General features: G+C 32.2%; 1 protein-coding gene and 1 pseudogene across 1 annotated transcript in view; one reads left to right on the plus strand and one right to left on the minus strand.

Moving 5' to 3' along the window:
* Positions 1–12,463, minus strand: part of PSME4 (proteasome activator subunit 4) — an 83,854-nt gene that overhangs the window by 57,259 nt on the left and 14,132 nt on the right. The window contains exons 2-4 of the mRNA XM_016127455.2: positions 12,278–12,418; positions 11,544–11,660; positions 1,678–1,722 (exon numbers count right to left, since the gene is read on the minus strand). Of these exons, the coding sequence (XP_015982941.1) occupies positions 1,678–1,722; positions 11,544–11,660; positions 12,278–12,418 (303 nt within the window). The remainder of the gene's footprint in view (positions 1–1,677; positions 1,723–11,543; positions 11,661–12,277; positions 12,419–12,463) is intronic.
* Positions 5,819–5,936, plus strand: LOC118606325 (annotated as a pseudogene).

A 12,463-nucleotide genomic window follows, 5' to 3' on the forward strand; every position in this document is an offset into this window, starting at 1 on the left:
CACTTAGGATAAAAAGGTATATTTTTTACTTGTCTATGGGACTAAGAAAAATGCCATAAAGTTGATAAAACTCAGACACAATACAAAGTCACTCAAAACACCAACAAACTTAAACATGGTTGTTGTATTTTTTTCCTTCCTGTGTACTATGTAATAGCAATAGAAAAATTTTGTCACAGAGAATCCAGTCTATATAAGAAATAGACAATCAGTGAAATGAGAAAGAGAACATCAATCTCTAGGCACCTCTGAACAAACCATTTACCCTCACTGGACCACAAATTCCTCCTGTATACAAGACAGGACTGGACTAGATGATCTGGTCCTATAGACTCCAACAGTCTATACTTCTATGAAATGGGCAGGTGCATCCCTGGGGTAGAGAACATTTACAAAACTAAAATCTGATGTGTGCACACACACAAAATGAAGGTAAATGTATAATTTGCCAAATACTCATTAAGGGGTTTAAAATAACAAAAACTGTATGAGAAATTCTGTTTTGGGTATGGCCAAAAAATTTAGGAAACCTTTTAAATACAGCTGTAGGTTTGCCCTACCATCATATTATTAATCCCACTATGTATTTATACATCTATGGTAATCAGAATCACACTTGATTCCTCTAGTTGAAAAATTAAATTAAATTTCTTATAATACTACTGTTGAGCTCACCAAACATTTATGTGCTAGGTCACTATGCAACAGGTTAGAATTATTTTTTTAAAGCGAACATATTCCACTTTTGAAATTCTTATACATAATTCCCCTCCCTAGTTTTTCAGAGTCAACTGTTAGCCTAGTGATCAAAAATAAAAGCCTAGGGTGTCCTAGGAATTACCTAACACCCTAAAAACCAGTAAGTACTTCAGTGATGATCAAGTTTCCAGTAAGGAAACAGAGGCCAAGAGAGTAGCTGCCTAGTCCAAAATGGCAATGCTGCTTGGTGGATTATGATTCAAGTTACATCTTAAGCCTCTTAAAAGGAACACATTTTACATCCTGAAAATACATTTGTCCAGGACTGAGTAGTATAGTAGGCCAGAAACAAATACCTGATTTATAAAATAGCTTTAACTCATATTACAAGTAGATGATTAATGTAGGAATTTCTGTTCAAAAGAATTCTCTGTATCAATAGCAGGGTTAAGTAGTCTTAGAACAGCCTGATAAACATGGATGAGAAAAACAGTTCAAGTCCAAAGAACTGGACTTTAATTAATTAAAACTAAAGTCTATCCATGTTCATCTTTAAACATCAGAATATGGAATATTTAAAATCAAATATTTATGAAAGAGAACATACTAGAAAAGAAAATGTACGGACAACCTTCCTCCTTCCTGTTATTAATCGTATTTTAATGCAATACACCTAAAATGATGATTTTGGAAAATATTTTTGATCTAAGTAAGAAAACTCTCAATCTTTCAAATAAAAATGATTATATATTAATTATGGCTTTCTTACTTTATAATGGGTGACTGACACTCACACCACTTAAAATTTCCTAAAAAATTTATAAATGTGTTTGAGTTGGAAATATGTTGTGCCCAGTGACTAACATCACAACATCTGGAACTATTTATACCTTTAATTTCTTCTTCAAAGCATACTAAAGATGGGGGGAAACCTATAGAAACAACACAAAAGGCTTTATAAATTGAGAATCTACTTACGGTCGGCAGCTTTTCACGAGTGTTTTGAGAACATTTTCTACAGAACTGGTGGGGAAAAAAGCCGATTAATAAATTAGGTAGTTGTATTTTAGGAACGCACCTAATTCAATTAATAAACATCTCTAAGGTCTTCTCATAAACTGATATGTATGCGTGCAATAATTTATCCTTCTCTTTCATACAGACAGAACTGTAGGATTAACTACCTACACTCTGTAATCTACTCTTTCCTTTGCCATCATTCTCTGATGTGAACTAAAGGGAAGAAAACTAGGAAAAAGACCCAGTCTTTACAAAGCAGGCAGCAATGACCATACTTATCAACACATCAAGAAATATGCTCAATGGCTTAAAACTTCAAATGCTAATTTTAAATTTTCATTAAAGTGTTTTTACATAAAAAGAGCAAACACAATTTGGTATGTTTCTATCAGCAACTGCCAGAAACTAGTTTTCTGTAACAAACCAATGAGAGTTCTATAATACTCCAGGGCACTTTATTGCCAGCAACAATTATCAAACAAAAAGCAACAGCCATCTTTTTGACCAGCTTCTTAAAAAGTTTGTTCAGTAACACTAACAGCTATACTTATTTTCTAATTTGTAGGTGACTCCAGTAAATATGGAAAACAATGAATATTTGTATATAAATTTATAATAAACATTTCTATTTTAATGAAAAGGCCAATGTGTACTGGTTTAAACACATATGACCAGAATGTAATATTTAAAAATATTAACTAGACCATAGTCAAATAGGTCAAATGCAAATAAATAAAACAAAGGGATATTAGGTGATCTTGAATGGGAATTTTAAAATAAATGTGTGACTATGTACAGAATGATGTATACAGTAAAAATAAAATAAGTTCCCAAATATCAAGAAAAAAAAACTATGGGAAAAAGGAGTAACTTTCAGGCAGTGTTCCACCTGACACTTTCTCATTAAGCTTCTTGAAATTCATAAGTGCGGAAGTCTACCCAATTTCTCTGTAAGCTTAAGAACTAATCTGCAAAGAAATTCCAAGGAATAACACAAACCAAACTCAGCATAAGTAATCAATCTATTATATAACCAAGAGATAAAACTAATTTCATTACTTGAAGCAGTAGGAATCCTCTTTAATTTCAAAACTACTCAGAAAACAATTAACTGAAGAGGAAACCAGGCTACAACTCATGAGCTAATTTCTAAAATGAAAAATATGACCATATGCTGAGAGCCACCACAGAGCATTTTCCCTGATTATCAGAGTCTACCTTGTCTCATAAAAAAAGCTAAGCAATACAGAAACACAGATTCTAGTTAAAATCTAAGTCTGCCTGGTTTGGGCAGGGGGGCGGGGGAAGGGGCGGAGGGGAGGCAAACTTCTCTCTAACCACAATTAAAACTCCCTGAAGATTAGGACTACAATTTTTTTTTAAACTTCTAGGCATTGCCAAAATGCTTATAAGGCTATGTAGTCATCTATATTTATACTTTATTTATTTACTTACTTAAATTACTTACAATGCTCAATTTAAAAAATCTAGAAAGGCAATGAAGAGCACAACTTAGGATCTTCTTTTAGTTTCTACTGAAGAACCCCATTCAGAAAAAATTATCAAATTAATAGGCAAGGTTTAAAGAGCCATCTAGTTCCAAACTAAATAAAAGATCAACTTAAATGCAGAGTTTAAAGATAATTCTAAAATGGTAAACTTTCTGTTGAAACACATAAGCAGAACTATAATTCTACTGTTCCTAAAGTTTGTATTCATATTAACTTTTACTGTTTCTGTGGCAACTCATTTGAGTGTGCAATACAGAAAACCTGCTATTTCACTGGTAACTTTTCTATTCTACCAACAAACTTTCACATAATGTCAAAAATGGCTCTAGAAAACAAGTCATAAAAGGCTGTATAATTGTTTTTCTCCAATTTCCTTCATTATTCTGAATAGGAGGTGAATTATATAATACTTGATAGCTATCATGTCACTCATTAGAGAAATCGGGTATGTGGGAATGTGATTTAGTTCATCTAAATAAAGTCAATTTCAACCCCTCCTTATATATAAGGCCTGTGGCCATTGGATTTATGCTTTTTATCCAGAAAAGGGTACAATCTCTCTAACCTGTGATATCTGTATAGTGACCTTTTGTGATTCTTGTACTCTCTCAAGATGAAAGGAACAATGTTTCTGTTTAAAAATAAAATAAAAGGTTAAAGCTAGATGCTACTAGACTATATTTCACTAATTTTTAGAGGGAGTGAATAATCGCTACACACTTTTCCAATTGTTGGAAATTTGTAACACTAAAGTGGTAACAAGTCAAACATTTTTTTTTTTTTTTTAATTAAAAGGAATCTACAGAGGGACTAAGCTCTGGATGGGTTTTCTCATATCCTATTTTCTCTTAGTAAAGACAAGTTAAGTTGAAAAGAAAGTCATAGCATGTTATGTAATGGTTCACAGATTGGGCTTAGAGTCAGATAGATTTGAATCTGAATACCGGTTCTGCTACTTACTAGTAGTGCAATATACAGCCTCAGTTTTTTCATCTACATAAAAGCGATAATATCCACCTCTCATAAGGCTGTTATAAAATTAAATGAGATAACAAAAAGAAAGCAATTATCTGGCCCAGAATGATGCACCATAAATGTTAAACATATTATTTCATACTTAGCCAAAATAAAATTATATTTTCAATCTCCTTAAGAACTAAATTTTTTTGTGCTCATTTTGTTTTCATATTTATTCTCCTGCTATTAATTTATGATTTAGGAAATCACGTCGAAATAGGAAATGCCTCCACCTACTATCACCCTACTTAAGTCTTGTCCCAGTTCTTGAGCTCTTGTCCCAGATTTAACAAATGACTGTCAATTTTCCTCTCTGGGCTGCAATTACCTTGTGATGACATTCTTTATGATTTCTTATGATGACATTAATAAAGTAAATGCCAAATATGGAGCAGAAAGGCCTGAGGAAAGCCAAAAAGCCTTAGTCTCCAATTACCGGGATAGCAGACTTATACAAACCTGGAGGTTTACACTTCCTCCTTCCTTCCCTTACCTAACTATTAAGCCAAAGAAATGTATGGCAAATGATATATTCAAGAAGAGCGTCGTGTGGACTGCGCATAGCCAGAAGTACTTTCAGCTTCACTTGACAATTCTTGAACTAAAATTTAACTTCAGAATAGTCATATTTGTTCTTTCATAAGTGAACCAGTAAACTATAACAATGGTATATTCTATATACCTCTGCCTTAACCTCCTTATAATTTAATGGTAATTTCTTATAGAGTATTTTTTTTTCTGAAGAATCTAACTTAACATTTCATTTAAAAGAACTCAAATTTACCTGCTTTCTCTAAATCTAAACAAATCCACCATCAATTAGTCAAACAAAATCAGCAAATAGTCATTTTTCAGTCACTTCACAGAAATTAGGGTCAAGATAATTTTACCATAGCAAAGTCATAACATTTTCATTACTGATGTAGTATTAATACTGGTTTTTCATTACAATCACTTAAAAAAAGTATGCCTTTATGGCTAGTGTTAAGATATCATAATCCCAACCACTCGTGTAAAAAGAGCATGCAAAATTACTGTATAAATGATGGCAAGCCTGATCAATGTGAACAAAGTAGTTCTCAAAATTATTTTAAAAAGAGTAGTTTCCAAATAAAGATCACTGCAGCAGAGACAACTTTTAGAAGAAACACTATTAAAGTCATCAATAAAAACCAACCATGTAGTCTCTAATTTCCAAGTAGAATTTTTTTAGCACACAGCATATTCCTCAAATACCATGTGAAAAATCATTGCAAATACCATATTAATAATATTAATGAATAATAATTAACGACTTTAAACTATTTTAATTTCAATAGATCCCTATAGAAATTATTTTTATCATTTCATTATCATGCTAAATTCTGTAGCTAGAGATAATTCCTGAGCTTCTTTTCTTAACTTAAGCTTAGAAATGTGGCCAGAAACTCCCAAGAGAAGTTAAGAACATGTTATTTCCATGTGCTGAAGAGGAACAAAAGGTTTAACTGTATCTTCAGGATAATAGCACCAATTCAAATGATCCTTCAACAGATCAATAGAGAAATAAATGTCATCAAGAACAAGTACCAGTCTACGGCCATGCCACCCTGAACAAGCCCAATCCCATCTGATCTTGGAAGCTCAGCAGGATTGGGCCTGTTAGGACTTGGATGGGAGACTATCTAGGAAGACCAGGTGCTGTAGGTATAAAAAAATTTTTAAAAATAAGGGATTGTAAATTGACAAGGTCCTTGCAATCTGTGAGGTCGACCAAGGGTTGCCTCGCCTAATAAAGAAAAAAAGAAAAAAGAAAAAAAAAAGAACAAGTACCAGAAAAGGGAAATATCAAATTTCTCCAAAAGCAAATTATGAAAAATGAAAGAGTTTAATAATATTTGATCCCCTTAGAATAATGTACATCAAATAAAAATATATTTAAAAATATTAATATATATGTAAAAGTATACAGATACACTTAAAAATATATTTTTTTAAAGTAAATGAGTTATCTAGGCCCAAACTTCTCATGATGCAAACATGGAAACCTTTAACATCAAACAACCCAGAAAAACTAAATTGGTAGTGATAAGACTAAATAAACAAATTTATACACTTAATTTAAATATGACATGGCCATGCCCATTTTGCAAAAGCTAATCTATACATAATTTCCCCTACATTTTGTTAGTAGGGATGCCTTTCATTTGTGTGCTGCCTATATTTCTAACTTGCAATATGCTATTCCAATTAAGCATGTGGGACATTGTTTTATGAAATAAAATCATGCCCATAAGAGTCAAATGCTTCTTTTATGAAGTGAACAGTAAGCAATTCTTACATTGTTAGTATCAAATTCACAACTACCTAACTCTTTTCCAAGTTCAATTTTTCTATCAAATAAAACCCCTACAAATTGTTTCTCCAGTAGAAAGCAGAAACAGATGAGAGAGAATAGATGAGGCAAAAGATAAAGAGGAAAGAAAAGAGAGATGAAGAGGAAACCAGAGGGGGAGGGAGAGAGGAAGGTAAGAGAAAAAAGTAAGGGAAAGGGGAAGAAAAGCTTAATAATCCTTGCTCTGAACATTAAAACCACTTTTAAAATCATATTGCAATGCACTGCACTCGAAGTAGTAGTAGCTTCAATAACAAACACATAAGGCATATGAATTAAGACTTGAAAGACAGTTAACAAATGAAGCAACCTTTCAGTTTTGATTATAAAAAAGGTATCTTAAAAATAGTATGAAAACATGCAGTCAGCTGACAAAACTGTTTCAAAATGTGTCAGAATACCTTTAAAATGAAAATACTCAAAATACCAATTCCAAAAACATGCCATATTAAAGGGTACTTTGAGGGGATTTCTGAAATAAAATATTTGTAAAAAGTTGTAATTTTACCCCTTAACTATATAAACTCTTTCTTTCTATACCAGTTTACTAAATAGAATCTTAATTAGAAGAGTAAAATTTCAAAGGGTTTAAATGATTACCTCTTAGAAATTCAGTGGACAGGGAATACCTCTGAGGAACAGAAAGCAAAAATACTATCACAGAGATGTTTGGTTTCTCTAACACTTCTGCATAACAGCCAAAAGTACTAGGTTCCTCTGATTTTAAAATCAAGGAAAGTGTGATGAAGAAAGTTCAAGAGCCAAAAATCTGAAAATCTTTCAGAGTTGAAGTTTTTTATTTTTACATAGTGTAATCTAAATGGAAATAAATATATTCCTTTCAAAAGAAGTAAATATATAACAGTAAAAAGATCACAGAAAATAAGAGAAAATAAATAAAGAATAAATTATAGTTCTGAAAAACAGTTTAAGTATAACATTCTTACTTCTTTTTAGAGACATTAATTTCCTAATTTTGTCCTACAGTGCTGCCTCTCACCAAGCAAGAGCCCCCTCAAAAGTAGATCCAGATCCTCAGTATTCGTTCTGATCCTTTCAAACAGGAACACATTACCATAATTTTAAAAAAGAGGCTGTATCAACAGAGCTGCATTTCATAATCTGTGATCTATTTAGTGGAAGTACACAGCTGTGTGTGTGAGTGTACTCCAAGCCACTGGACCAACATGAATCATCTACCTACAACATCAATTGTAATCAAGAGATATATAGGGAAGACATTTTTACTTATGAAAATATTACTTAGTAAGCCCAAAACAGATATGAATGTTTAAGATAAAATGTGAAACTTTTAAGAAATTTCTCATAGCAGAGCTCTTTAGGAAACATCTCAGAGCCCTGGGAAAAGGTAAGGAAGTATTAAGTCAACAGTTGGAGAATCACTGGTATGGGGAAAAAAAAACAGTGGTTTGGAAACTAGATTTAAAAACAGAAAAATAAAAGCAAAGAGTGCTGGATCAGTGAGTGAAAAAGAAAAAAGAAGTATCTGATTAATGAGGCAGAAAACTTTTGATTGCATGGATGCAAGATAAGAGGTGGCAAATCCATGAGCCTCTAACCACAAACAGGAAGCATTTTGGAAATACACGGGTCATTTTTAATTGTCACAATTATTGGGGAAGCCGCAATGGGTCTTTGTGATTAGAGGCCAGGTGTATCAGATATCCTGAAATTCATGGACCATCCAGACACAATGAGAAATTGTTGCAAGACTTTCAAGTATCCTACTACACAGTTATACAGGTTAAAATTTTTGAACCTAAAAGTTAACTGCTTGAAACATTAAATATTTTTGGCAGTTTAAATGGACACTGACTCTTCTGGGAATGCAACTAACGTACATTGAACAAGGCTGTACTATTTTGTTTTGTTGAAAATTTGACCTAGGGTTATTCATTACTCTTGAAAAAAAATATCAAACCATCATGGCAATCCCTACTGCAACACTTGATTTGCCAATACCAAATCCTTGTGCATGTGTAGTTGTTGCCAGCAAATATGTAATTACAAAGACTAAAGACCATTTTAATAGTCTTAGAAACAAGTGTCATTACACTGGCAATTAGTTGAGACACAAAACATGAGGATGTCATAGAATTTCATTAATTTATTGTTAAAATGCTGTATGTTACTGTCATCCTTTCACACTGCACAAAGGCAATTTATGTTGTAAAAATTGTATAATGACATTATTTATTTATTTTGGCATTGCTTGTTAGTGTTCAGTCTTACTCTAACATTCTATGGTATCATATATTAATGTTTCTTTCCCCGATTCATTTTTGCCTCTATTTCTTTCACATATAAATAATGTTCAATCACATATAAATAATGATACAAAATAACTATACCACCCCACATCATTACATAAAGAATTACTATGACACTATGTTCTAAATAAAGCTAACTGATCCATTAGAATATGAAACTTTCTTCTTCTCCAGTTTAGTAGTCTGAAATTAAAGTTATTTCCCTCTCTCTGGTCATATTTAATTAACTCTGGTCTGTTCTTTTTTATCCTAGTCCTAGTTTTTATTTTAACATCCACTTATAATGCTGCTCTTTTATTTTCTTGTCCTTATACGGAATGTATTCTAAGCTTTTTTCTTTTAAATCCATTATCAGTAGATGTAAAATCTGAATATCACTCTGTGTCTTTTAGTCTAATAATACCTGCATATTTAAGATACATATTGTTCTATAATAAACTACTTTCTCATTATTTCTCTTGTATGGTTAAGACATCATTTATATTTATTTTTGTCACTGAGTGTGCATAAGGTGTATAACAGGCATGTTATATTACTTATTACTTTCATTTTAGAACAGTTAACTAGAGAATACAAAAGGGAGTGCTGGGTCTGTTAGAGTTGAGAATCACTGCTTAAAATCGAGCAATAATTTCAGCAAAGTCACAATGTCTCTTCAAAAGACCAAGAATAGCCGTATAAGGACAAGAAACTTTTTAAGGAAGAAGGCTTCCACAAGAGCGAGAATGATGTGAAGAATGATGTGAAGCTTCAGAAAAAGACATAGTAATAAGCATAGTATCAAGAATCAGGGGAGGAACAATGAGCACTGACTGGCACTTAGTGATAAGCTCGAAACAAAATTTCCAGGAAAAAAGCTAGTATTACTTGAAGAACTCCATAGATAATTATTATTGACCACACAGACATAAAAGGAAGCAAATGCCTTTGCAAAGGTACACCTGTCAGGGCAGGAAGTACGACATTTGCTTATGAGGAAGCAATCAAAGGACATATTGAAGGAGAAATTATTGAAGAAGTTGCTTTAATTTTCTAAAACCTTTCAAAGACAACCAAAAAATCAGCCAGGAAAATTTCAGAAAAATAACTGACTATGAGCACAGTTTAAAGGTCCCTGAAATCTATAAAATGGTGATTCGGTCAAAATTTCAATAGGCTTATATTTTAAATATGTCCAATCAATCCAGTCCATTGTGTACTCCTTCCAGCAAAAATAAAACTCACAAAGAACCTTAACGACAAAGCTTTTATGTTAAATTTTGGACTTTCATAATAAACATTTATAAAAACATATTTAAATGTCGTACCATTTAGCCTAATGATAAATTCTGTTGTTTTTATGGTTGAAAAATGGGTTTGTTTATTTTAACACATAAAATCTTCAAGAAATAAAATGTCTTCTAACCACTCTATTTGTGACCACTGCCCAAAAACCAAGGCCTAAGTTCATTTTTTTTCATTTTCTTTTTTACTCTTTCCATTTTCATCATTTCACTATTGACTTACTTATGACCTGAAAATCTCTTAAATTCTGCCATCTGCCGTGATTTTCAAAAACTTCTATGATACGGGTGTAACAAAGACTGCTGACTTGAGTAAAGCCTGAGGATTAATCATGGATTAAATGAACTGAACTGAGAAGGTTTCAAGAAGTAATGAAATAATGTAAACATGTCTGGGATTAAGAGAGAAACCACAGAAAGAAATCTTTAAAGACTTAATTTATGAAAGAGAAAAGAAAAATAATACAGGTGTAGAAAATGGTGCTCTTCATGGGAAATGAGTACATATGTATATGACAAGTGACTCAGGTAATGAGAGGAAATAGCTATTAAAAACTGAAGAAAAAAGTTCCTAAAAAAAAACCTCGATCATAAATAATTTAAGAGAATTTTAGTTTAAACATGCTAAGATTAAGAAAATTAAGAACTAGATCACAAATGGATAAACTCTAATAGGGAAAAATGATACTTTGCAGTCGAGTCTGAAATCACTACTAACTCAAAACGGCAGATGATCATACTCTGTAAATTTAGAATAAAATACAAAACATGCCAAAATTAGAAATCTGGAAGATTCAGGATGTACGTACAAGAAGCTATAATCAGCCAGAGATTTCTTAGTATGTCTAACACATTACTAAAAACTAACATAAAGCAAGAACTAAATATTTGAATAATTTGTGTTCCAGGAAATTAATCACTAAAACATGCATCTTTAAGTGGGAATGTGTGTCCTCTGGGATATGAGTGCCCCCTGGAATATGCAAAGCTCCTCTTCCTGAAGTATTTATTTTACTTGAATAATTAAAATGCATAGGGATATATTATGAAGAATGCCAAATGTGCATTACTTTTAATGATAAAATATTCGATTCAAACAAAAACCTCTTGCTTTCTTTGGCCAGAATGGTGATGTTACTTGTTAGAGATATCTTGGTGGAACATTCTTATGTACAGCTTAAGATATAGTTTAAAGAGGGCAAAAAATGTTTGGGAACTCAATTTACACAAAAATATATTAAAATGTATACATGCTCACTTATCTCAAATAACTCAATATTTTCAAATTATGATCAAACACTTAAAGGCCACCAAATACTCCTAAAGTACTTTAAACGGAAGTACTTACTTAGGAAACCAATTTAATCCTAGGTGCTCTGTCTTGGAATATAATATTCTTTCCACCATGTCATAAAGTGGTCTCCAAGGTAACTCCAAATCATCTCTTGAGAGAAGTTCCTTTTTCCTGATTAAAAAAAGGTAGACACATATATCTGTATGTGTGTGCAGGTATGTCTATATTACACATATTACTCAAGGAGGGCCGTTGTTATATGTTGCTATCATCACAGTGGGTTTTGCTTTTCCCCATTCACAGCTCACTCACTAGCAGAACATAGTAGGTAGTAGAAAGAACAAATGCACCATATCCTTGCTACTGGTAAAAAAAAAAAAAAAAAAAAAAGGGTATTTGAATTTATACCACCATTATTGTAGATAAATTTCATATATTCCTGGCATTGTGTTGGGTGTCTAGGAATAAGCAAATTAATTGATGATTCCTGTCTTCTCAAGGACCTCACGAATTATATAAGGAAAGATAATCAGTATAAATGAAACAATAAGACAACATATAGTTCAATGTGTGCTAGAGAACAGCTGCTTCATGAAGGAGATGGAATTTTAATTAAAAGGTTAATTAACACATATGGTTTAAACTTATGATAGTTTTCTGCAATCTTTTTCCAAACTGGCAAATTTAGAGTTTGGTCTTCTTACCAAAGAACACTTAGTTCTCATTCCCTAAAACCCTGAAGAAACAAACTAAAATGTCTTATCAGAAAGCATAGGAAACGAACTTACTTTAATAAGTTGATCAAGAGACGAGCAAATCCCTGCATCATGCTGATTTCCAGTTTTGGAATTGATACCAGCTCATACAATAACTTGATAAAAAGAACATGATCTTCTTTGCTAAATTTTCTCCCATAAAGTCGAATATATCTGGAAGAAAAAAATCAATATAGCCTTTAAAAATATGTATGATGA

The sequence above is a fragment of the Rousettus aegyptiacus genome, unplaced genomic scaffold (genome assembly GCF_014176215.1).
Source record: "Rousettus aegyptiacus isolate mRouAeg1 unplaced genomic scaffold, mRouAeg1.p scaffold_m13_p_7, whole genome shotgun sequence".
Taxonomy (NCBI): Eukaryota; Metazoa; Chordata; class Mammalia; order Chiroptera; family Pteropodidae; genus Rousettus; species Rousettus aegyptiacus.